The sequence below is a fragment of the Spinacia oleracea genome, chromosome 4 (assembly GCF_020520425.1).
Source record: "Spinacia oleracea cultivar Varoflay chromosome 4, BTI_SOV_V1, whole genome shotgun sequence".
NCBI lineage: Eukaryota > Viridiplantae > Streptophyta > Magnoliopsida > Caryophyllales > Amaranthaceae > Spinacia > Spinacia oleracea.
Window position 1 is genome coordinate 70,543,304 of NC_079490.1, and position 12,426 is coordinate 70,555,729.

The 12,426-nt window shown below is 42.1% G+C and overlaps 1 protein-coding gene across 1 annotated transcript; it reads left to right on the plus strand.

Annotated features, from left to right (window-relative positions):
* On the plus strand, positions 1 to 1,734 carry LOC110779731 (uncharacterized). Its single transcript, XM_056841852.1, has 2 exons — positions 1 to 201; positions 286 to 1,734. Exons 1-2 carry the CDS (start codon positions 1 to 3, stop codon positions 1,732 to 1,734), a joined length of 1,650 nt encoding a protein of 549 aa, XP_056697830.1.
* Positions 1,735 to 12,426: the final 10,692 nt, after the last annotated feature.

A 12,426-nucleotide genomic window follows, 5' to 3' on the forward strand; every position in this document is an offset into this window, starting at 1 on the left:
ATGGCCTATAAAGAGGAAAAGAAAACGAGCATGCACTTAGGCCGCATGCAACAAGGAAAAGATGAGTCCCTTCGAAGCTACGTGCGGCGTTTTAACTTGGAGTCAGGGCAAATTCCGGATCTGCCTGATGGAGTGGCTTTTGATAACTTTTTTAGAGGTCTCAAGAAGGGTTCCTTCAAGTTCGATTTGGTTAAGAAGAGTGTAAGAACTATGGCAGATGCCCTGGACGAAGCCGAATCTTTTATCCATGCTACATAAATTTTTTCCGTCCCAAAAGCGTCTAAGGGGACTGAGGCCTCAGATCACCCTCGACGCAAGGATAAATCGGACAAAAAGACCAACCGTCCAAATGGGACGTGGGCCATTGAGAAGAAGGGGTATCAGGCCAACTCCTCACCGGGGCAGAAGAGAGGACGACCCTATGATAAAGAGAAGTTTGAGTATACCACAGATCTTTACACTATATTACTAGACGTCAGCAATAGATATGAGATCGATCGTCCGTTCCCCATGAAGTCACCGGTCGAAACTCGGGATAGCTCCCTTTATTGCAAACTCCATTGTGACGTGGGGCATGATACGAAAGATTGCAAGAGCTTACGCAGGGCTCTCGATGGATTGGCCGCCAAGGGTTTTCTAAAATCATACCTCAGCACGAATACAGGAGGGAATGGAAAAAAGATCTATAAGAAGAGTAAATCTCCATCATACCGCCGTGATGATAATGACACAAATCCAGAATATGTAGCAGTAATCTCAGGTGGTCTGGCAGCTGGGGGCCCAACGATGAGAGGGAAAAAAGATTATGCAAGCCGGTTGGCCCAGGTAATGCTGTCAGGCAAGGCGCCATTGGATCACTTCCCAAATGTGGAAATCTGTGAGGCCGATAGAGGAAAGATAGCAACCCCCCATGACGATCCTTTGGTCATTGAGTTGAAGGTAGCAAACCTTAAAGTAAGGAGTATCCTAGTCGATACGGGGAGTTCGTCGGACATCATTAGTCCAGCCTGCCTGAACCGTCTTGAGCATGATCCTAAGACGATTGAGAAAATCCACTATCCTATCATTGGATTCGGAGGCGGCATAATTCATCCGCAAGGCATTATAACTCTACCTCTTCGAGTAGGGGGCCGACATCAGCGTAGGAACTTGAACGCCCGATTTCTGATCGTAAAGGACCTACTTGCATACAATATCATCCTGGGGCGTCCTACTCTAAATCAGGCAAAGGAAGTGGTTGTCACCCATCTTATGCTAATGAAGTATGTCTGTGATAAAGGCCAAGTCGGCACTATTCATGGTGATCAACAACTGGCTAGAGATTGTTATCTTACCACACTGAGTCCTGAAGCATGGGGAGGAAGCAAGACAAATGAGGGAAAATCTGGCTCGAAAAGAAAATTGGACGAGACAAAAGATAAAGTCAAGAAAGAAACCTTCACCATTGCCACGTCACACATGGAGACTAGGCGGCCTGAGCCAATCGGCGGCCATTATGAAATTGTTCTTGAGGAAGCACGCCCAGAAAGGACGGTGCCAGTGGGACTCTCTCCTGACGATCAGCTTGGGGCAAAACTGGTCACCCTCTTGAGAGAATCTCAAGATATCTTTGCCTTCACTGTGGAAGAAATGCCGGGCATTGATCCAAGTATAGCCGTCCACAAACTCAATGTAGATGACTCCTTAAAACATGTTCGTCAGAAGAAGAGAAATCATGGGGAAGCTAGAAACTAGGCTGCGGTCGAAGAGGTACAGAAGTTGTTGGACGCTGGGTTCATTCTTCCAAGCCAATATCCGGATTGGGTAGCAAATATGGTATTAGTGCCGAAGCCTAATGGATCTTGGAGAATGTGTGTAGACTACACAGATCTGAACAAGGCATGGCCAAAGGACAACTTTCATTTGCCTAAGATAGACCGGTTGGTAGACTCAACGGTTGGTCATGCTATGATGTCTTTTATGGACGCTTACTCTGGATTTCACCAAATTCCCTTATGGCCGGACAATCAAGATAAGACGTCATTTGTTACTGAGCAAGGGTTGTACTGTTACAAAGTAATGCTTTGGCTTAAAAAATGCACTGGCCACCTTTCAGCGCCTTGTTAACACGGTTTTCTCCAATCAGCTAGGCCGGAACATTGAGTCTTACATTGATGACATGATAGTAAAAAGTAAGCGGCGTGAAGAACACCTGACTAATCTGAAAGAGACTTTTGAGACGCTCCGAAGAAATGTGTCTTTGGAGTAACGACGGGAAAGTTCTTAGGCTTTCTCATCGATGAAAGTGGAATTGATGCTAATCCTGACAAAGTACAAGCAGTGATATACATGATGTCTCCTAAATCAGTAAAAGAGGTCCAACGTCTGACTGGATGTCTGGCAGCATTGGGACGGTTCTTATCAAGAGCAGGCGATAAGTGTCATTATTTCTTTGGCACCATCAAGAAAAAGAGTAAGTTCGAATGGGCCGGGTCGGTGGAAGCTGCCTTCGCCCGCCTAAAAAAACACCTCCACACCTTGCCACGGCTTGTCAGTCCCTTTCAAGGTGAAATCTTGTATGTGTATTTGGCTATCTCTGAGTGGTCTTTGAGTGTTGTGTTATTGACGGAGAGAGAGGGGGTGCAACTCCCCGTCTATTTTGTGAGCCACGTCCTGCAAAATGCGGAATTAAGATACCCCCCAATTAAAAAGTTTGCACTCGCACTTTTTATGGCAAGTAAGAAGCTGCGTCTGTACTTCTTGGCACACAAACTGGTAGTATACACAGATCAGCCTCTGATGCAGCCGCTCACCAAACTAGACGCTGCAGGTCGAATGCTTAGATTTCCCATTGAGCTGAATGCGTTTGATATCTCGTATGAGCCTCGAAAAGCTATCAAGGGGCAAGCATTTGCCGACTTTATTGCAGAAATGACGAGGCCGACCTTTGCGAAGGATGAGTTGACTCGTTGGACCGTATATGTTGATGGGTCGTCCACTCAGAATGGATGTGGAGCCGGCATAATATGTCAATCTCCTGAAGGAGTAGCCATGGTGGTTTGTGAAGGAAATAATGCCCTTGGTCCAAGTATGCATTCAATGTTAAGTCTAAATGCGGTTCAGTATTAATTAACAAGTTAATAATTCAGTGAGATCAAGTGAGCTGAATGCCTAGCTAGAGGCCGCTTCAGTTCAAGTGGAATTAATGATATTAATCCACAACTTACTCTTGACTGAACCCGTAGGGTCACACAAATAGTACGTAAACGGATCAAGTATTTAATGGCATTAAATACTCCATCTATGGATATTCGGAATCGACGGATCTTGGTTTCAGTGGGAGCTGAGATCGTCACAGGCAAGAAAAGAATACTCCGGAAACGATGATATTGCCGGAAACGGAAATATGGATCGTATCGGAAATATAAATATTATCCAAGACGTAGATGTTGCCGGAAACGGAAACATGGTACGTATCGGAAAATATTATCGGAAATGGAAATATTGCCGGAATCGGAAATATTGCCGGAAACGGAAATATTGTCAGAATCAGAAATATTATCGGAATCGGAAAATAATTCCGGAAACGGAAATATTAAATATTTGTTCGAAACGGAAATTAATTCCGGAATCGGAAATATTAAATATTGTTCGTATCGGAAATGAATTCCGGAATCGAGAATTTAATCGGAAGCGTATCGTACGAATTAGCATCGGACGAGGCCTGCCAGACGAAGGCCCAGCACGAAGCCGGGCCATCGCCCAGCAAGCCAAGCGCAACAACCACACGCCAAGCATACGACCAGGCCCAGCGCAAAAGCCAGGCCCAGCCGTAGCTTAGGCGCGCGCGCGGACAAGGCTGCGACAGTGGGCCTTGCGCAGTGCGCTCGGCGTGGGCCGCAAGGCCTGCGTGCGGGCGTGCGGTGCTTGTGCGCCACTCGTGTGTGTTACTCGGAATCCTAAGGCTACCGGGATTCGTAAAATGATTAAATCTAATCCTAATAGATAAACTTTGTTTAATTAGAATCCTAGTAGGGTTATAATTAAATAGATTTGTATTCTAATAGGATTATAATTCCTTTCCATAAACTCTATAATTAAGTGCCTAGGGTCACATATTTACAACGAGTTTTCAAGTATTCAAAGTGAGTTTTTGAGAGAAAAATCCAGTCACACATCTTGCCTAAAAGTGCCGAAAATTAATAGTACCTTAAGGGCGATTCTAGTTGGTCAATCTTAAGGCGGATCCGGACGTGCTGTGGACTATCTACGGAGGGACGACACTTGGAGTCCTAAAGACTTGTTCTTGTTCGGTTCGGGCGCAGCTAGGGAAGGCACGCAACAAAGAGTATGCATCTAAACTATGCTATATGATTATGTGTAAATAATATGTATTCCTGGCTAAATGGTTTTTCCGCATGATTTATGAATTGTCATATGTATCATAACCTAACAGTGGTATCAGAGCCTCTTATTATTTTCATAATCTAAATTGCATGAACATGGTTAAATATTACAAATTTGCAAGAATTAAAAGGGGTGATTAATTTTCGTAATTGTTAATTAATTGCAAATTGCGTTTATTTAATTATACGTACGTAGTTTTTCGGCAGTTTCTTCGTTACTCATCCAAATCGAGTGATTTTTGTGTCAATTCCGCATGTAAAAGGCATTCTAAAATTTTGACAAAAGTAGTTTTTTTCTGCCGAACCCAGAATTTTCAAATTCGAAGCCTAACTATGACTTTTCGGAGGTTTTAGTTTTTCGAATGCAAAATTTCGTAAATTTAAGATGTTAAATTAAATATTTGCGATTCTTGTTGATAAATCTTGAATTTTTGATTGACCTACTGTATATGTTTAACAAGTTTGAATGTCTAGCCTTGTTAATTATGCAATCTAATTTGTAATTATGATTAATTTGTTGAAAATTGGAATAATTTAGAATTAGTTTGATTTTCATAATTAATTATAATTTAATTAGATACCTATGATTAAAAACCACCATAAAAATTGTAAATTTATGTTAAATTTTAAATTTTTATGACCAAGCTTGAATCCATGTTAATCGGAAATCAATTGAATAATAAATTTTCGATTTTTCGCCCTAAAATTATGAAATTAATATTATTTATTAATTTGTCATTAATTTTAAATATAAATTTTTTAAATTTTATGCGATTCGTTCGTATAACTTGCACGCACAAAGCAATGGACGCTACGTGTTACCCTTAAGGGGTGTTGTATAGTGCGGGCATGTGACGACGAGCAAGGGAGCTCGTCGCCCATGCGGCACGAATGCAATGAGCAAGGCCATGGTGCACGAGCACAAGGCAGCAGCCCTGCCTTGCGTCGTGGACTATGGGCAATGGACGAATGGGCATGGGCGAAGGCAAGGCACGGCAGTCGCGTGTGGGCAGCAAGCGAGCTGCGCCACAACGCGCACTGCCTCGCGCGCAGCGAGCGCAAGCTCGCGTGCCACGTGTGCTGCGCCCAGCGTCGATGCCGCGCGCAGCGAGCGCTGGCTCGCATCAAGCGAGCGCTGGGGAGCGCGCACAGCGAGCGCTGGCAAGCGCGCGCAGCGAGCGCTAGCTCGCGTGCATCGAGCACTGGCGCGCGCGCAGCGAAGGATAGCAGCAGCAGCTATGCGACGCAGCGCATGGGCTGCGCGCACATGGCCAGCGATGGTTGTGTGCGTGTGGCCCATGGGCGTGCGATGCGTGAGGTGTTTGCGTTGCAATTAGATCGTTTTGAAATTTTAATTTGAAATTTTCAGTTTACGTAATTTTAATTAATTTTAAAATTAATAATTTAAATTATTTTCTTGGATTTTAATTTTGAATATTGTAATTATAATAAATTTGATTTATTCTAATTATTTTACTAAAATTAAAATCATGAATTAATTTAAATACGACTGAAATTAAATTAAACTTTTTGGATTAAATTATAAATTTATATGAGCTTTAAATTTTAATTAAATTTGTATGTTTCCGGTTAGACTAGAAATACATTTTTATGTTTAAAATTAGTAAAGCATATGAATTTATTGATTTAAGTGGGAGCGCTTTTAGTCATAAACTCTTGATTAGGTCTACAAATCCTTAAGGTTAAAACAACTTGATTAGAATTAATAAGGACTGAATAATTGGTAGATTATTGGTGCCCTTGATTAATTGCTGCAAATGTTTACGTGATGCATAATGTGTTTTACTAACCAGCTATGTGGGCCATTCATGATAATGAATGGGTGAATGGTATATATTGTATATGTACTGTTTTGCAGGTTATGAAGTGACTAGTATGGCCCAAATAGGATAGAAAATATGGTCTGCGTACCATTAATTTGAATGTAATTGGTCTAAAGTACCAAAGTTGTTTTTCAATTCAAATATGGTCTGCGTACCATCAAATAGTTGTAATTAGTTTTAATTATAGCTTATCCTATTTGAAGAAAATGGTGCCTCCCACGGAGATTTTCAAGACGGACTTTGAAGTTAAAGCTTCAAGATGAAGTCGGGCCGTACTAGATCACATTTATCCTATGCATGTTTCAAGTTATTTATTGCTTTTAAATATGTCTTAAAATGCATGAGATCAAAAGCTTGATTATGTTGCATGATTAAGGATTTTAGTTCACTTAAAATCTAACCAACATAGTAAGAGCCTTAAGTTCCAAACTTAAAAATTGAGTTAAAAGGTGCCATGCCAAAATATACACTTGTTTGGATATCCTTTACATCAATCTAGTAATAGTTTTCGCTCAGCGAGGTGTTACTTATTGGTCCTAAAGGGGCAAGGTACACAAATAATTGTGAGTACATGTTAGTTTTGGTGAAACTCAACGATATAAGTAAGGAGTCCTTTTATGTCGTGGCAAAATCGATAGGTTTACCTAATAAGTTCTTAGACGTACCTATCAACCAAGAATAGTTTCTAGACTATTAGCAAAAGGCTTTTGCTTACCTAAGATGTTTTAGGATTAAGTCGACAAACTGTGCTTAGTTCTTCAATGATTTTAGGATCTTGGAATCATTTTATTCACACCTGCCGGAACACATAACTTGAATAAAATGCTAATAAACATTGAATTATGCATGTATGCTAGAATTTAAGTTTATTAAGATAAACTGTGAATGGTTATTTATTTGTTTATTCTTTTCAATTGTAGTTTTAACTATGGAAAACAACAATCAAAACATCATCATGGGTTCTGAGCTTATGGTCAAGCTGAACCTAGCAAATTTTCTTGAATGGGAAGCTAAGCTAGTTGAAATAGTCAGACTCAATGGACTTGAGTATGTACTGACCAATCCCATGCCAAGCTACTATGCCAGAGACAGGACCCCTGAGAGATTTTACGCCTGGGATGCGGATCTCAAAAAGGTTATGAGTCTCATGCTGAACAATATCCCTGATGATTGGGCTAGAAGGTTTGTAGCTTATGAACCTTTTACGCTCATCAAGAATCTGAGGGATATCTGTCGTGGAAGCACGGAGGACAGGGACCTAAACGTCCATGAGTTGATTGAATCAATGTCTGGTCTAAAGGTTAGTTCTCCCAACAGGTGTTATAGGATGGAGGTCCAAGAAACACACGTTCAGCTCCTTCGCACTAAACAGAGGGTAGGCGTCCCACTGAGGTTCCATGTGGATCTTATGCGTTCATACTTTGATCGCCTAAGTCTACTAGGAACACCAATAAGCGAAAGGATGGCAGTCTCTATCTTGCTCAATTCACTTCACAGTGGGTTTGGTCGCTTCAAGCAACTATACCTAAGTGAACCAAGAGAAGAAACAGTTGCAGAATTTGTTCACCTTGTCAGAAAGGCTGAAATAATACTGGACTGTGAAGCCAAAGATTTACTCAAGGCTAGAAGGAGACCGTTCAAGAAAGGTGGAAAGTCCAAGGGCAATGCTAAATCAAAGCAGGACAAGTCCACATCAAGCTGTCTTTATTGTGATGGAATAGGCCATTACAAAAGAGAATGTCCAAAGCTAAAGGAAGATCAGAAGAACGGAACAGTCGTTCCATCTTCAGGTATTTTCGTTATAGACTGTATACTTGCTAATTGAACTTCTTGGGTATTAGATACAGGTTGTGGCTCACACTTATGTTCCAATCCACAGGGACTAAGAAGAAGTAGGAAGTTAAGCAAGGGTGAAGTCGACCTACGAGTGGGAAATGGAGCACGGATTGCTGCATTAGCTGTAGGAACTTACTATTTGTCGTTGCCCTCCGGGCTAGTTTTGGAACTGGAAGAATGTTTCCATGTTCCAAGTCTTACTAAAAACATCATTTCAGTTTCTTGCTTAGACGCTAAGGGATTTTCCTTTTTAATAAAAGACAATAGTTGTTCGTTTTATTTTAAAGAGATGTTTTATGGATCTGCTAGATTAGTCAATGGACTTTATTTATTAGATCACGAAAAACAAGTATATAACATAAATACCAAAAAGGCCAAAAAGGATGATTCAGATCTCACCTATCTGTGGCATTGTTGATTAGGCCATATAAACTTGAAACGCTTAGAAAGACTTCAAAAGGAAGGAATTCTAGAACCATTTGACTTAGAGGATTATGGCAAATGCGAATCATGTTTACTTGGCAAAATGACAAAGCAACCTTTCTCTAAAGTTGGAGAAAGAGCAAATGAACTATTGGGTTTAATCCATACAGATGTATGTGGACCAATGAGTACAAATGCTAGAGGTGGTTTCAGCTACTTTATCACTTTCACTGATGACTTCAGTAGATATGGTTATGTCTACCTAATGAAGCATAAGTCTGAATCCTTTGACAAATTCAAGGAATTTCAGAGTGAAGTAGAGAATCAATTAGGCAAGAAGATTAAGGCACTGCGGTCTGATAGAGGCGGTGAATATCTGAGCTATGAATTTGATGACCATCTGAAAGAATGTGGAATTCTATTAGAATTGACTCCTCCTGGAACACCACAATGGAACGGTGTGTCGGAACGGAGGAACAAAACCTTGTTAGACATGGTCAGGTCAATGATGGGTCAGGCCAAACTTCCATTAGAATTTTGGGGACATGCACTAAATACAGCTGCACTCACTATAAATAGAGCTCCGTCTAAAGCTGTCGAAAAGACTCCATACGAATTATGGTTTGGAAAGCCTCCAAATGTGTCTTTTCTGAAGATTTGGGGATGTGAAGTATACGTCAAACGATTAATTTCAGACAAACTTCATCCAAAATCTGACAAAAGTATCCTTGTGGGCTATCCAAAGGAAACAAAGGGGTATTACTTCTACAATACATCTGAGAACAAGGTGTTTGTTGCTCGAGATGGTGTCTTTTTGGAGAAAGATCACATTTCCAAAATGACAAGTGGGAGAAAAGTAGACCTCGAAGAAATTCGAGACGAACAACAAACTCTAGAGAATGCTCAAGATGACATTCAGGACGAAACTCAGAGATCTTTAGAAGAATCTGGTGAGAATCATGGTCAATCTAGAAATGTTACCCCGCGTAGATCGCAAAGATATAGATCTCAACCGGAAAGGTACTTAGGTATTTTGACGAACGAGAGCTATGACGTTCTATTACTTGAAAGTGATGAACCTGCGACTTACAAACAAGCTATGACGAGCCCTAGCTCCAAGCAATGGCAAGAAGCCATGCAATCTGAATTAGACTCCATGTCTGAAAACCAAGTATGGGATTTGGTCGATTTGCCAGATGGCTACCAAGCCATTGGAAGCAAATGGGTTTTCAAACTGAAAATGGACAAGGATGGGAAACTTGAAGTTTTCAAAGCTAGATTGGTTGCAAAAGGTTACAGGCAAGTCCACGGTGTGGATTACGATGAAACCTTTTCACCAGTTGCAATGCTAAAGTCTATTCGGATAATGTTAGCAATCGCTGCATATTACGATTACGAAATATGGCAGATGGATGTCAAAACTGCTTTCTTAAACGGCGTTTTAACAGAAACTGTGTTTATGACACAGGCTGAAGGTTTTGAGGATCCAAAGAATGCTAAAAAGGTATGCAAGCTAAAGAAGTCAATCTACGGATTGAAGCAGGCATCCAGGAGCTGGAATATACGTTTTGATGAAGCAGTCAGTGACTTTGGTTTCATCAAGAACGCAGACGAATCTTGTGTATACAAGAAGGTCAGTGGGAGCAAAATTGCTTTCCTAGTATTATATGTCGACGACATATTACTTATCGGAAATGACATTCCTATGTTGAACTCTGTCAAGATTTGGCTTGGGAAATGTTTTTCGATGAAAGATCTAGGAGAAGCATAGTACATATTGGGCATCAAGATTTACAGAGATAGATCTAAAAAGATGATTGGACTTAGTCAAAGCACTTATATCAATAAGGTGCTTGATAGGTTCAAGATGGCGGACTCCAAGCGAGGCTACCTACCCATGTCTCATGGAATGACTCTAAGCAAGAATCAGTGCCCAAAAACACTTGATGAGCGTAGACGAATGAATGGGATTCCATATGCATCATTGATTGGTTCAATAATGTATGCTATGATATGTACACGCCCGGATGTTGCGTACGCACTCAGTGCTACGAGAAGATACCAGTCAGACCCAGGAGAGGCGCATTGGACTGCTGCCAAGAATATTCTGAAGTACCTGAAAAGGCACAAAGATGTCTTCCTGGTCTATGGTGGAGATGATGAATTAATTGTTAAAGGCTATACGGACGCAAGTTTCCAAACCGACAAAGATGATTTCAGATCACAGTCTGGGTTTGTCTTCTGCCTCAACGGAGGAGCAGTAAGCTGGAAAAGTGCTAAGCAAAGCACCATTGCGGATTCTACAACTGAAGCGGAGTACATTGCTGCACATGAAGCAGCAAAGGAAGCTATATGGCTAAGGAAGTTCATAGGTGAACTTGGTGTAGTCCCCTCTGTTGTGGGGTTTTTCCGGTGAGATACCTTGGAGATTTCTTGGTAACTTTTAAAGATTAAACAAGATTGTATTTTTATAGAGAGAGAAAGTAGAGAGAAGGCAGAGCAGCAATTGCTCTAGAATGTATTGATTGTGACCCCTTTTTCTAGGGAAGTGGGAATATTTATAGTACTAGGTTTTTGTGGGAATGACCTAATATTCCCCTTACATGATTGGCTGGGGAATGGGAGAAGGACACGTGTCCTTTCTCCTTACAATTCTCTGATCCCTTGTAGCAATAGTGGGCTATTTGGGCCTATTGTGCTTAGTCATTCACTTGGGATACATACTAATTAAGCCCTTTTCCAGGTATAGGTTTTATACGTACATTTATACATACTTAAATACATACATTGTAGATACCTAGATTAATACTCATGCCCCGGAGTAGACTTTGCATGATTTCTGCTTAGGGGGCGCAATACGTGCCAGGTGTCACATCTTCATTGGTGCACGAAGGCATGGTAATTTTGCCCACAACATTTGCCCCTCAAGAAGGGCATTTCTGGAAACACTTTCCGGGTATCGCTTCTTGATCTTTGATTTGCATCTTCATCTTTGGGTCAGGTGTTGAGGGGGTGACACGTGTCACCTTTCTCTATTTTGCCCCTCCCTATATATAGAGGGGGGGGGGGGGGGTAAATTTCATTTTTTTACATTTCGTTTTCACAGAGCTCTCATAGGCGATTTCCGGCGTGTTCCTACCACCATCAGGCGATTTCCGGCCACCACGAGACTCATCCTTTTCCTCGTCAAACTCATCCTGTTCTTCGCGAAATTCATCCCGTTCTTCGCGAAACTCATCCTGTTCTTCACCAAGTACTTCGCAGATCTTTCAAGGTTAGTTTTCGCCTTTCTTGTTTTTGTTATCCTCTCGTCATTTTTCTCTTTGTTAGCGGCCGACCTCTTAGTACTAGGTAAGGGTTTAAAGGTTTTATTTAAGATTTTTCCGCCGTTCATCTTTTGTCGGGGCGGACGTCCAATCGCGTCTTTTTCTTCATTGTTGGTCACCCCTAAGCCGTGCTTCGTTCACTATGTAGAAGGCATGGCTAGAACCAAGAAAACGGCAGATCCTACGCGCCTGCGCTTGCGGGAAGGAGCATCGACACCTCCTAGGGAGAGATATTCTTCCACCGCCTCGGCAGTCGACGAAGAATTTGCCGAACTCTTTCAAGAGATCGACGAGTATGTCGAGGCGGGGGAGCAGGCGGCAAGCTCGTCGGAGGGTACAGCGAGCCAGGCAGTGGGGGAGCCAAGCGTCGCTCCATTGTCATCGGCCGCCGAGGAGCAAGAAGCTGCTCCCCAGCTTATTAGGCCTAGAGGACGGGAGGAGGCCCAATTGCTTCCGTCAGAAATTCACCCAGACGTGGGCTGGATGCGGTGGCTAGACAGGCACGGAGCCAAGATGAGGGATGACCTCTGCGTGGGGGAAGGGTACCAAATGCGCGTGCCGGCCGGTCTGGACTCGACCGTCATCCTGCTTGCCGAGGGAGAATTCCCTGTG

What these genes read in the sequence shown, in the direction of transcription:
- LOC110779731 (XM_056841852.1), top strand. Translation starts at nt 1, where the DNA reads ATGGCCTATAAAGAGGAAAAGAAAACGAGCATGCACTTAGGCCGCATG. An exon ending in TCGATTTGGTTAAGAAGAGT is followed by an intron (nt 202 to 285) that starts GTAAGAACTATG and finishes AAAGCGTCTAAG; the next exon opens with GGGACTGAGGCCTCAGATCA.